General features: G+C 39.1%; 1 protein-coding gene across 1 annotated transcript in view; it reads left to right on the top strand.

The window, feature by feature from the left end:
• cdkal1 (CDK5 regulatory subunit associated protein 1-like 1) overlaps positions 1–14,951 on the top strand; it is a 264,900-nt gene that overhangs the window by 220,935 nt on the left and 29,014 nt on the right. The window contains exon 12 of the mRNA XM_053242230.1: positions 737–799. Coding sequence (XP_053098205.1) covers positions 737–799 — 63 coding nt within the window. The remainder of the gene's footprint in view (positions 1–736; positions 800–14,951) is intronic.

The following is a 14,951-nucleotide window of genomic DNA, read 5'->3' as shown; positions in this document are numbered from 1 at the left end:
CCAAGTGGTTACCCTCTTTGCCCTGACAGTGATTACAGTTTTTGCCCTGATGGTGGTTACCCTTCTTTCTCTTTGGCAGCCAGGTTGATAGAGATGGAGAGGAACAATAGGAGTGTGCAATATTAGATTACTGAGAGCTTTATTAACAAAAAAAGATTTTCGAGCATTTATAGGGAGTCATGAATTTGGAGACTTTAAGTTTCTGGTGTAGTATGGTATGCTGGTAAGAGTTTGCGCTTCTGAGTTCTGGACAGTCTTATGGAGGATTCTGAAGTTTACCATTGTTCGTTGAGAAGTTTCTGTTGGATCTGCCTTACCTCCACGATATCATGTGTTGCTACACTGGAGTTTCTCTTGGCTGTGAAAAAGCACAGCTTCCCTAGACTGAATTGCTGCCTGGTCAATGTTCTAAATAGACTCGCTTTTAACGTTCTCTGCCTGCTTTAAGTGATCGCATTAAGTGCCTTCATACATCAGCTCCAGCCCCCGCGTTTGCATTTCATTACAAATTAAGGACATTTGAGCTGTTTCAGGGGAAGAAAGGTGAGAGGCTCGGCGGGAAAATATTTACATTTTTAACCCTAATGCATTTCTTTTCTTTTGCTTAGCCATCTGAGTCATTTTCTTTTGTCATTACAGCCTGGTTTCGGTACAGTCTTAACTAAAGATAATGTGTTTCCTTGTATTCCCCCATGCAGTGATCCTTTTTAATTTCTTTTTTTCTCTCCTCTAACAGAAAAAACAAAGAACGAAGGAGCTGTCTGCACTGTTCCACTCATATAACCCTTACGACCATAAGGTAAGAGCTAATGTTAGCCATTAGCAGACCCCTTCATTAAACCTGACCTTTTCTCTCTGTTCATCTGTAGTAGTGCATTTCTTTGCTCTTAGATTCTTATCTGAGCTTCTTCTCAAGCAAACAACCGCAGCACTTCCCCTGCTCTTCTCTGCTGTTAAGGATAATGGCTTTTCCGCCATTCTTCTTGTCAGCCTTGTCAGCGTAATCTCCGGAGAGAAAAAAAAGAGGCGTCTTTTGAACATAGTTTGGGGAAAAGGAGAGCGAGAGAGAGAGAGAGAGAGAGAGAGAGAGAGAGAGAGAGAGAGGGTGAGAGCAGAATGTCACAGTCTTTGGGCATCTGGACAGGAATCAGCGTGAGTTCTGTAGCTCTTGTCTTTTAATGGCATCATTAAAATTTCAGCAGAGCCAAGCTCCTTCGGTTCTCTAAATCTCCCACCCGTAAAAAAGCCATCGTCGCCGCCGATAGCACTGCCGGAGTTCTCCGGTTATCCAGGATTTTTTTCGGGCTAATTACCACCGCACAGCATAATCAAGTCCAAATTGAATAACCCATAAAGACAGGAGGTGAAGCTCTACTGGGAGACAGTATAACCTGAGAAAGAACAGACAGTTTAGGAATGAATGTAACGCTTGAAAAAACTGCCCTCTAAGATGATCTTTTATTTTTTATCATTTTGACTGAATTTATATTCATAGTCTGATAGAAAAGATCAGACATGTCTTAAAAATGGGGGGAAAAAAGGATTTGACAGCCAGCCTGATTTTCCATTTCGGGATTTGGTTCAGGGACTGTTCCTGAAACTGATTAGCAGTTTTTACTGGGAGAAAAAAATGGTCTCCAGACTGTTAAAACTACAATTGGCCAATCCCAAGCCCTGCCTTGTTTTCGTTTTCTTGGGCTTCCAATAACAGATTAGCAATCGTAGTGTTAAGGACTTTAGCAAGCCCACTAACGTCCCGTGGACACACTTTGAAAAGGAGCTTCAGATGTGGTCAAACGATGCGCCCAGGGGTAAGAGTTCCACCTTGTACACCATGCTCGAGTAGATGCTGAGTAGACAATGATTAATAAATCCAACTACCTAATGATCAGCAGCCTACAGAAAACACATACACTTCTATATGCTCAAACATGACTCATTTTATTTGCTGATGCTGTATTTGCTCATTCTTTCAGGGGTGGGCGGGAATCGTCATAAACACCTCTAATATGTACGACAATACAACAGCACTACTGTAAAAAGTTGCAGCACAAAATTAGCTGAAGGTACCTGGCATAGTAAAAGCTAGCTATGTAGCTAACTAGTCTTTGTGGAACAATCCAGACCTTTGTTCATTTAAACCAGGTGTCATGCTGATATTTCCACCAACGCTCAAATTTTACACTGTTTTTATCACTCTAGCTACAATAATGTGTAATTTAAAAAGCATGCTAGCTAACTGAGCTCAAGCCGAAGCAGCATTTGGTGTAAGATTTTCTTCACTTATTTGTTGCAGTTGTTTCACCTTCTGATGAGTTCACTCTGTTGTCTGTTTTTTACCTGAAACCTTTTCCTGAATCAGGAACTATAGCCACCCTCGGTTTTTAATAATCTTGGCATGCATGGCAACAGTAACCAAGTGTGGGTGGGGCTAGAAGGGAATAGTTCATCAGTGATATGCTTCTCAAACACAAATGGAGACCTGGGATTGGCACTCAGCCATGGCAGAGATCTTTTTTTGAACGCTAATAGGCTACAGTTAGCATGAGAGTGTTGACAATACTAGCATAGTTTCAACAAACTAAAATAGCTAGAATTTAATTAAAGCCAATACTAAACTAAAGTTTCCATGCTCATTAGGAGTATTGGCATTTATTTGGCATTTTTTCTTTAATCGTTCTAGATAAGTTACTCTAAATCCCTGAGGAAAATTAGTTTTGAGTTAGTTTTAAGAAAATAACATGCAATGCATGTTTCTCAGCATAGCAAAGATCGGTTTGTTTCCTTATCAGCATTTCTTTTTTTTTTTTTTTTTACCTTTTGTCTATTCCTCAAATACGAGTTCCTGAGATTGATTAATGCCTCGACATCTCACTGTTTTTTAAAAAGCCATCGCTCTAAGGTGCTATCGTGTCTCACCGTTAATGAAAGCTAATCAGGAGGGGTTAGCGTGGTGTCATCTCAGTAACGCTAACCGAGCCCTGAAGAGGTTCCGCATTATTTATAAGAGACGTTAGCATGTTTGACGCTGAATTAACAGCCTTTAAAGGATGTTGAAGGTGTCTGCTGCATGAACAGTCTTGGGGCTGTCGTTATTATCGTCATCGCTTTACCTAGATCAGCGCCTGAGGAAGAAGAGCAGCTGAAAGAGAACAATACATCTGAGCGTCTTTTTTTTTTTGAAGGCTTATTGGATGTTGGACGCATCGTACAAACACCTTGTCTAATTTTCTCTAAGACAATTAACACGCCTGGTTCTGAGGCCAAATGGAGCTCTGGAGCGCAATGGTGGCCATTTTGGCTCTGGCACCGGCAAGTAATGAGCCAGCTCTGGTTCATTAATCCTTTTCTAATGATGCATGAGCCTCCACACTGTCTGATCCTGATCATTTGGCATTAAGGCCGCTGATAGAGACACTTTCCTGCTGTGCCTTGGCTTCCTCAAATTTCTGGCCAAGTCTGAGCCACCGGTTACGGGGTTCACTCACATTTTATAGCCCTTAAAGGACAAAAACGACATAAAGATTAGTCATAGGATCTAAAAGTCTCGGGGTTCAATACTTTGTGTCTTTTATTTGTCCGACGTACCCACCTTTGAACCAACAAGAATCATGAATAGAGTATTAAGTAATAAATCACTGCGTGTTGTGCAGTATTTGTAAAATAATCAGTAACCGGGTGGTGTGATGAAAGCGGAGTTACTCTTACCACCTGAAATGGAATATTTTCCTATAACATCACATCTCAAAGTGTTACCACAGCAATTTGTATTAGATAAGTGATGGAATATGAAATTAACTGTAGTGCGTTGAACGCTAGCTCTTACATGCTACGTGGCTGTACTAGTGTAGTAGCAGTGCAGTGGCATGTTCGAACGATTAGTTTGATGCCATTTAGACAATACACTTCGATCGTGTCGCTTGTGTTTAGGACGTTCGACAGAATGCTAGTTGGTTTGCTAAGCGTTTGTTTGGAAGTGTGTGTGTGTAACATGTTTCTGCAATAACCTGCGGCCGTGGTGAGTAAATTGCTCTCTTAGCGATGCTAATATCCTGCTCTGTGAATGCAGTAATTACGCTACTGCTTACTGAGAGAGCTGTAATTATCCTCATTCTGCAGCCAGAGAGACAAGGAGAGACGGACAGAAAAGAGGAGAGACGGACAGAAAAGAGGAGAGACGGAAAGGAGAGACAGGAAAGAGGAGTGACAGACAGAAAAGATGAGAGAGAGAGAGACAATAGAAGAGAAGGGAGATAGACAGCAAGTAAGAGAGACTGACAGAAAGGGACAGACAGAGAAGAAGAGTGACAGATGGAAAAGAAGACAGACATGAAAAGAGAAACGGAGAATGGAGATAGACTGAAGAGAAGATAGAGAGATGGACAGAAAGGTACAGACAGAGAAGGAGAGACGGACAGAAAATAAGAGACAGACAAATGTAATAGAAGAGTCAGCCTCGGTGAAGGAGGCATGGCCTCTGTGTGTCAGATTTGGCGAAGGAGTGGGACCTCTGTGTGTCAGTCTTGGTGAAGGAGGCGTGGCCTCTGTGTCAGTCTTGGTGAAGGAGGCGTGGCCTCTGTGTCAGTCTTGGTGAAGGAAGTGTGGCCTCTGTGTGTCAGTCTTGTTTATTTGTTTCCTAATACTTAGCCTGTGTGTTTCTGGAGTGTAAGTGTGTGTGTGTGTGTGTGTGTGTGTGTGTGTGTGTGTGTGTGTGTGTGTGACCTGAAGGCCGCCGCTCCTGGTCACACTCTTTCGGACTGTGATTAATGTAATCTCTCGGTTGCCAGATGGTGGTGAAGAAGCGCCATCAATCAAAATGAAAAGACTATTGAGCAGTCCTCACAAAACTCTCTCTCACACACAAACACACACACACACACACACACACAGTCATTCAGTGCCAGACCCATTACGCTGTGTTTTATCCTTCCTTCATCACGCATAAATAATTTAGTTTCATTAAAGCAGTCTGATTGGTAGAAAGAGTTCAGGCCGTTATTGTATTGTTCGTTCTGGAGCTGCAGATCTTATTTCTTGCATTTGCTGAAAGTATCAAAATTTACAAAATGATAACTGTGTAATTAAAGTCACGTGACCGATTAGAGCGACGCTTTAGCTGGACAGACCTCAGAGCATTGTTCTCCTGGGAGCCAATCACATTCATCTGCGTAACCAGCATCAATTACTCAGCAATGCTAACTGACCTCAGCTAGGGTTGCCAGAGTGGAGGAACTCACCACCAAACTCAGACTGTAAGTTTTATTCACATTACATTAAGGAAGTTCAGTATAGTTTTATTGCATCTTAAAAATATATATTTTTATTATTATATGTTTTATATATTGTATATTATCTATTTCCCAGTCTTTAACTGTCCATATAATCATCCTGAAGTGCTGATGTAACATGAAAAACATCCAATCTGGCATCCCTGATACACACACACACACACACACACACACACACACACACACACAAAACCATTTAAGCTTCTAGCTTCTTTGTAGCTCAAATGGTAGGAACAAATCTGATCTGGCAACCAGTTGAACATGTATTCGATTCAATCTGGCAACCCTTATCAATGCACACTATATACATAGGTTATAACACACTCCTTAAAAAATAAAATGATAATAAACATTATTTATAGAGCACCTTTCTGACACATGCTGTACAATCAAGTAGTAAAAAATATTAAATAAAAAAATACTGGAATTATATTTACAAGAATAAAATGAATGTCACTGTGGTGATGATGCCACTGAATCACAGACATTTCTACAGGACTGGAATTCAATCTGGCAACCCTGTCAACTTCCTATATGTTTAATCAGAATTTTTTAATTATTTTTTTTTATTTATTATAGTTATTTATTTCTTAATTTTAGTATTTTAATTAGTTTTATTATGATATAAACATTTCAGCATGAGTAATTTAGGTGAGTAAATCTGGCAACCGTCATAGTGACATCACTCACTCACACACACGCTCTCTCTCACTCAGTCTGTTTTAGAGCTTGGTGTTCAGCTCCTGCTCCGAAGTCATGTTGTTCTTTACGCTGCGTCTAATTACACACGATTAATTACCGCAATTCGTTTGCGTTACGTTTAATTACGCTGATTATAATCTCTGTTGTTCTTCTTCTTCTTCTTGTTTTCTCTCCGTGATTGTGAAAGGCAAACCTCTGTGCTTCACTTTCTCAATATTTGAGCTGCATTTTAATACGTCTGTGTTAATTATCTCTCTCTCTTTATAAACACACACACACACACACACAATGTTATCTTCACACGCCTCATTGCATATGTGTGTGAGTCAGATGTCTATCATCTCTGTCTCTCCGCTAACATAAGTGTGTTTGTGTGTGTTCGATGATCTGCTTCAGGCACTCACAGGCCCAGCACTGCAAACACACACACACACACACACACACACACAGAAAGAGAGAGAGAAATGTGAGTTTGTGGCCAGGAGGGATGGCGATGAAGTTTATTTTGCAGTACAAGTTTTGCTGGAGGACAGTTTTAGGGGTCAACCTTGACATTATACTTTAGTTAACACACACACACACACACACACACACACACACGGCATCATTCAGTGTAACGTTACATTTTTATTTACATTTATAATAAATGGTGCATATTAGAGCACTTTTAATGGGAAATACGTGGAAATACCCAATCTGGCAACTAATTTGTATTCGTTATATTTCTGATCATGATGAGATTGACTCTCTCCATTTACAGTCATCCATCCATCCATCCATCCATCCATCCATCTGACTCTGCCTGAAGTTGCTTATTGACAAAGTGTGTATCTTTTTTTTTTTCAGCCCAGGCTATTAATATCTATGTATCTGACGGTTACATGTAGATATATAGATATTAATAGCATGGGTTGCCAGATTGGATATTAATAGCATGGGTTGCCAGATTCAGTCAGACAGTCAGAACTTAATCCAATCTGGCAACCCTGACCACTTAACACTGTGTGTGTGTTCGTACACTGAACGATTAATCTGAGTCTTTCTGCACTGGAGGGAAGTACTCAATCTGGCAACCACAACACTATACTGTAGGTACTGTTTCAGTCACTGAATAATAAATTGCTTTATAAAATACATAAATGTATACGATTAGTTTGTCATACTCAAGTATGGTTTTGAGTGAAAAATGTGTCACTTTGTTATATTCTGTACTTTTCTTTCTTTTTTTACGTTTAATTATTAATTTTTATTTGGTTGAATCCCAAATTAAGTAGAGTATATAGTACAGTTCTATTTAAAGTAGTAATAATAATAATAATAGTAATAATAACTATAATCAGGTAGTAAAGAGTTAAATGATTAAAAACAATCTAGTAAAATGAGCAAAGAAAAAAAGCAGAAGATGAAGTGAAAGGGTAAATACACAAAAAGAGAAAAAAAAAGAAATATAATTTTTTAAAGAAATGTAAATATAAACACTAAGAGGAAGTAATTTCAGTTTACTGAATATGACTGATAAATAAATAGTAAATAAATAATAAAATACAGAAAATAAAAAATAAAATTATTAATATTTGCTCCTTGCTATTTTTACATTATTTTTTATTTTAATTTTTTAAAAAAGTTTCACACCTTATTTTTTTCACTAAGTGCATCCTCAAAGACAAAACAACATGACTGCTAGATTGATTTGATTTAAATATTAGTTAATAAATATTCAAATACATCATTAAACTATTTTAAATAAACAAAGAAATAAAATATAAATTGGAAAAAACAAAGAATGGTAAAATAATGAACTGAAAATAAAATGAGAATATCAACACCAAAAAAGGAGGTATTTTCAGTTAAATAAATAAATGGTTTATAATAAAATAAATAAGAATATGAGTGTAAAGGCTCATTAATATTCGCATGCGGTTAAATACTGAACTTTTTACATAATTAAAACTGTACCTGCGCTACTGGAACTTGTTTTGAACTTATATTAAATTCAATTAAAATTTAAATATTTATTTATTTATTTATTTATTTATTTATTTATTTTTTAAATGATTACTTTCCAGTTCTTACTGATCTTTTTTATGATATTTTTATTTGGATGATTTATTAGAATTTGACTGGAGTTCATTTTATTTATTTGTTTATCTGTTTATTTGTTTGTTTTTATTTACCTTCACCTGGGTTCCTGCTGCTGTTCCTCCACTGCAGTTTTGCTAATTTCCCCTAGCGTGCGTTATGCTAGCAGCATGCTAACTGTAATAATAATTTTCCATTAGTAGCTGAAATAACAGACGCGCTCAGCGAAGAGAGAAACTTTAACGAACATTTCACTTTTCTACAGAATAAAACACTAATTTAGCGTGTGACGTGTGAAATCACGTTTCTGATCGTCATCACGTTCGTAATCTGCTCGTCTACGTGCGTTCGCGCGCATGTGTGTGTGTGTGTGTGTGTGTGTGTGTACTGGATGCTAATTGATCTGCGAGTAACGATTGTGCAGCAGGCAGGAGACATGATGCCCACACACACACACACACACACACACACACACACACACGCACACATGTAATTACAGCGAGCCGGAGAACCAGCTGCACCACCGAATCAACTTCACACTGCAATAACACAAGCTTGTTTAGCAGCGCGACAATTTATATGGAAATGTGCTCTAATGGCTGAGGAGAGAGAGAGAGGGAGAGAGAGAAAAGACGGAGAGAGAGATGAAGAGAGAGGGAGGGGAGAGAGAGATGGGGATAGAGAGAGACAGAGAGAAGACAGAGAGATGAAGGGGGGGAGAGAGAAGACAGATGAAGAAAGAGGAGGAGAGAGAGGACAGACAGATGGAGAGAGAGAGAGAGAGAGAGAGGCAGAGAGGAAAAAAAACACATTTGCATGTTGGTAAGGTTTGTTTTGTCTGTGTTTTAGGATTTAAGATCAGCTAAAATATTCATCAGTTTATTCATCAGAGCCATTTTATTCCTCCACCAGGCTGCTTCCTATTTTATTTTTTGTATGTATATATATATATATATATATATATATATATATATATATATATATATATATATATATATATATATATATATACATATATATGTTTATTTATTTATTTAATTTTATTTAAATTGAAACACTTGCTTGGAAGGGTACACTAATGGTGTTTATGTGGCCTATATAGTGACTAGAGTGTGTGTGGTTTGGGACACACCCACATGATGGTGTTTATGTGGCCTATATAGCGACTAGAGAGTGTGTGGTTTGGGACACGCCCACATGATGGTGTTTATGTGGCCTATATAGCGACTAGAGAGTGTGTGGTTTGGGACACGCCCACATGATGGTGTTTATGTGGCCTATATAGCGACTAGAGAGTGTGTGGTTTGGGACACGCCCACATGATGGTGTTTATGTGGCCTATATAGCGACTAGAGAGTGTGTGGTTTGGGACACACCCACATGATGGTGTTTATGTGGCCTATATAGCGACTAGAGTGTGTGTGGTTTGGGACACGCCCACATGATGGTGTTTATGTGGCCTATATAGCGACTAGAGAGTGTGTGGTTTGGGACACGCCCACATGATGGTGTTTATGTGGCCTATATAGCGACTAGAGAGTGTGTGGTTTGGGACACGCCCACATGATGGTGTTTATGTGGCCTATATAGCGACTAGAGAGTGTGTGGTTTGGGACACGCCCACATGTTGGTGTTTATGTGGCCTATATAGCGACTAAAGAGTGTGTGGTTTGGGACACGCCCACATGATGGTGTTTATGTGGCCTATATAGCGACTAAAGAGTGTGTGGTTTGGGACACACCCACATGATGGTGTTTATGTGGCCTATATAGCGACTAGAGAGTGTGTGGTTTGGGACACACCCACATGATGGTGTGTATGTGGCCTATATAGTGACTAGAGAGTGTGTGGTTTGGGACACGCCCACATGATGGTGTTTATGTGGCCTATAGGGTGTGTGGACACGTCCACAGTGGTGTTTGTATGAGCTTGATTGTCAGTGCTGCATAGCAAAATACTGGAAAAATATTAGGCAAGTTCTTCAACACACACATACACACACACATACACACACACACACACACACACACACACCTTCAAACGCAACCTTCAGTTGAACCGACTGTAAATAATCGTTGATCAGCTGTCCTCCAGGCTTGGAGTGAACCTGCATATTCAGAAGCTAGCGTGTTAGTCAGCGAGCCGTAAGCCATGAGCACACTCTGAGGAGATGTGCAGAGCTTCTGGCCATGTTCTCCATGTTCCAGAGGAGCAGGAGGTCCAGGAGGAGCCTGCAAGGCGCTAATCTGTAGTCCAGCTTTGGGGAAAACCCCATCCTTTCATCCTGCACTCTTCTCCTCGCCTGAAGGAACACTAAATCCTCCACGGCGAGATGAAAAGCCGTCTAGACAGAAGAATCCAAAACCTTGACCTCATCTGCTTCGTCTTCTTCCTCACTCAGGCTAAAGTATAAAGTGAGGAGTCGATTCTCTCCATCTCTTGATCCCTAAACTGTTGTTTGAAACTTTTTGTCTCTGAGCGCTGGACTTTGTTGTTATAAGGTGGCTCCACTTTTCCTGAGGAGCGTCTCTTGAGAACAGGACGGAACCTGCGAAGGCATGAGTGTTTGCTTTTTCTGTTTGTTCACCTACTCTTAATCAGTCATCAATCCTAGGGGCCCAGGAGAACCTTTCACACCATCTTCTCTTAGACTACAGTTTGCTTTTTGCCTTTTTTTTTGGGGGGGGGGGGGGGGGGGGGGATATATCAACCTCAGCCAAAATTCTTCCATTTTGAAATGTGTTTTCTGCAGAAAAGAAAAATGTCATATATGACATTTATTCCAACTGAGCATGACATTTTTATATTGTTTGAGGGCACTCTGAACTAGAAAGCAAAAATCATCATCTTCTCCTCCTCCTTATTATTAATGTTCTATAAACTTTTTTTGCTTTTGAAAGCATTAATTGATTCAAAAGTGTTAACTGATTCATGCTTAAATGAAAATGAAAACAGTTCTATCCTTCCAATAAGATATTACTGCACAAAACTGATGTGTAATAAATAACATCAACTTTACACCACAGCACTGTTGAATTCTGGCCTCTGATTGGTCACAAGGTGTTGATTAATTTTCTCTAACAGCTGCTCTGTTACTAATAACATGTTTATATTAATGCGCTCGTTCTAATACATTATCATTTCCAACAGATTATCAAAATACCAACTAATCTTTAATATGGTGACATTTTCTTCCTGCAAAAAAGACGTTTATGTAACATTTATGGAAGGAGTCTCCAGTGTCAGATGCAGTTCTTTAATAAATAAATAATAATTGTACTCATTGGCAGATGGCTGTGGTATAAGAGGAATTACCCACTTGGGATTATGCTGTTATAGGAAAATAATCATCTTTGTGGTGGTAACTAAATATTTTTTCCTATTTTTTTATATAATACGTGTTTGGCATCTTGTCCAGGATATCATAGCGGAAAAGTCGCTGTGTGAAATGGTATAATTTTCAATAAAAGAAATTTTTGTATTTTTCTATACATTTAATTTTTGGCCATTTTAAGTAACAGAAATGTCAGTTCATGCCCTGTTCTAAGAACTTTAACCAGGTTAACTTGCTCTCGGATGGAGCAGGAAGGATAATAATGCTACCTTTTCCTAAACCTGCAATGTTTTCGTAATATTATCTTGGATTTTGGTAATAAACGGGTAATTTTTGGGAAGAACAAAAGAAGTCTGCCATTCATGTAGTAAACAATAAGAATTGTACGTAGGACTCGAATGCCTTTTTTGTACAGATTCTCACCTCTCTGCCCAGATGTATATGTTTTTTTTTTGGTGTCCTCTCTCTCTCTCTCGCCCCCCTCTCCCCCTCCTCCCCACGTTCTCCAAGTTTTCCTTCATGTAATTTTAGCCGTACAGGATGTGTTAAAATGTCTCAGAGTCTCAGATCACTGGCTGATTTATGGACAAAGCTGGAAAAAAGAGCTGTGTTGAGCAAAGCTGAGGAGGAAACTGTAAAACATTGTGTTAACACTGTAAAGGCTTGTGTTAAAAGCTGTGTGTGTGTGTGTGTGTGTGTGTGTGTGTAGCTGTAACACACCCTTAGGCCTTTCTGTCTTTTACTTTTCTATCATTTTGAAACCTCTTTATTTAAATTTTGGTACTTATCTAGATTGAGTTTGATATATGAATTTCATAGATACATTGTACATTGGAAGCTTATTGTGTTTTTTCCATCTGGCTAATACTTTAGCAAGATTTTCATAACTGCTGGATTTTTATTTTTACACAATCCTGTTGCTACATAACCAGATTTCCAGATAACCAGTGTAGTCACATTGAGACAAAAATCTCTTTGTGGGCTGATGTTGTATTTGCGTTATTTTTGTGAGGAGTTAGCAGTTGTATGTCATGCTAAAGTCACAGGGAAACATTGCTAGCAGAGCTACAATCTCAAACTAAAGTGATAATGATCAGGTTTCACTGTTAACTTCTTTTCTCACTCAGCATTTTCCAGTGAGGATCAGCGTCATATTATTGAGAAGTCCAGCATGCAATGCAGCTGTACAATCCGGGTGCACTGAGTTACGCCAGAGACTCAGCTCAGCTAGTTAGCTATTTATGAGATGGAAAACACACTGGCATTGATGGGGGTATTGGCATGAAAGTTGAAGCATTTATTACAAAATGAATATTGGATGCTTTTGAAGATGAATGGATGATTTGTTTGTATCATTTGATTTGCAAGGCACTGCATTGTGTCTTCCTCAGGTGTACTACTGAGCATGAGACATGGTGAAGTTGTTGTGATCATAGCAAGTGACGCAAATAAAGGCCAGTACTATAAGAATTAGTGACAATGGAGAAGATTGAGTGCGAACTTGGATATAGTGTACCAGGTCGGGAGTACGGCACCTGTTTGGGATTGAGTGTAAGTGCAAGAAAGTGGATTTTACCTGGATTATAGGTAAGAAACCTTAAAATGGGCTTGATATCACAGTCAAGAAAACTGACCTTGGGGAAATAAAATGAGGAAAATTTGATAAAATTGCACTACTGTACTACTGGAGATCATTGCACCATATTATCCAGTAGAAAAAGTTCTCAGAATCATGACCATTTTCTTACCAATCAGTGATCGGTACTATTTCTGACTCCAACCACATGCCCCTCTTTGGCTCACTTGGTACCTGGGTAAGAAGAGTAACTAAATTCATGGCTCACTTGGTACTCCAAACAACAACAAAATGCAGAATTATGGAGAACTGACCTTCTTTGAGCTGCACTGGAAAGGCACACCATAACCAGGCAGGGATTTTAACTGTACAATGTTCTGGTCACTTGCACAGAAGAGCCAGGATTACAAGTCAGAAAAAGTGTGATTTCTTTAGTGCTGCTTCCATTAAGATATCTGCAATCAAGCTGTTTCCGGGCCAAAGTGTATTTGTAATGCCAACAGATTGCGTCGTCATGGTGCATACACGTACACACAGACGGAAACCAGAATTAAGGCGAGACAGAAGACTGTGCTCCTGCGCCAAGCCTTTTGTCTTAACAATGCAAAAATCATTACACTGTCAGAATGCATCGGGGGAAGCAAAACTTCACCTGCATACATGGATACAAAGGCCTGAGTGCCAGAAATAAGAAATACTCATAGAGGAGGTCTGGGAAAAACTTGTGATCTTTTTTTGGGAAAGAAACCCATCAAAGGAAACTGTAAAAACAGATGCACGCATTCAGAAAGAAAACAGCGGCTGCGGTCGGGCCGGGAAAAAAAGAGAGAAAGAAGGCTAAAAGGCTTTGTTTCTTTTAAGGAACATCCCCTCTAATCCTGGCAGGATGGGATGGAAAAAGAGAGAGAGAGAAAGAGAACAAACACTGTAGCCGTTTGGAGAAAAAAAGGGAGTGAAAGAGCATGAAAAGGAGGGGTATTATTGGCGAGCTGGGGGCTTGCAGAGACATGGACCAGACGTGGCAACACGCCAAGGCCTTCCAGAGTGATTTACAGCAAAAGATCTAGTGCATACACACACTCACACAAATAAAGTCTGATGAGTCAGAAGTGGCCAGAGTTCTTGTGAGGCAAGAGGAGGTTGTATGAGGATTTTGCTTTCCATGCAGCAGATTCTTGGCCATTTTTCCTCATGTTCTGCTGATTTAAATTGCGAGAGTTGCCTTTTCACATGGTTTACAATGTTACACACAGAATTAAAAAAAAAAAAAAAAAAGATGAAGCTCAACAACAACATGGTTGACATGTTCCTCAACATGTTTTTCACAATTTGATAAAACTCTTCTGAAGTGTTATGGTGCAATAACAATGTTCACCCCAGCACAGCTGAATTCTGTATTCTCATTGGTCAGAAGTAGTGCAGCTTCAAACCACAGGTTTATATTAAAGTGCTCGTTTTAGTACGTTATCATTTCTATAGTAGCAGCTCATTCACAAGGACTTGTATAACGGATGAACCACAAAAATGGATTAAAAAATGTGTCATCTTTAATATGTGACTAGGAATGTTTATTTAAGTGTCAGTTAAGTGTAAAAACCCAGAGGTAAAGCTGTAGCTTTAAGTTTTCCAACAACGTCACGACAGAGGAGTTTACGCTTTGCATTTTCTTGGTAGCATCAGATGACAAGCTTTTTTGTCTTACTAACTTCAAAAGAGAGAAAAAAGTGGCTGGTGAGGGAAAGACTGTTTATAGCTGCTATAATGTAAATGAGAACTGGAACTAACTTGATTTGCATATGTCTTCGAAACATTAGATGTAACTATAAATGGATAAAAAAATAGATTTTAATATTCTTTAATCAGTAAAAATATGGTAATCATTGGAAAAATGCTGGGGTGTAAGATGAATAAAACACTTCCAGAAGAAAACATACCACCCCTGTCGTGTTTTATTCCGTAAACAGTGTATGG

Source organism: Pangasianodon hypophthalmus, chromosome 1, assembly GCF_027358585.1.
Source record: "Pangasianodon hypophthalmus isolate fPanHyp1 chromosome 1, fPanHyp1.pri, whole genome shotgun sequence".
Taxonomy (NCBI): Eukaryota; Metazoa; Chordata; class Actinopteri; order Siluriformes; family Pangasiidae; genus Pangasianodon; species Pangasianodon hypophthalmus.
This window is presented reverse-complemented; position numbering and strand designations above follow the sequence as displayed.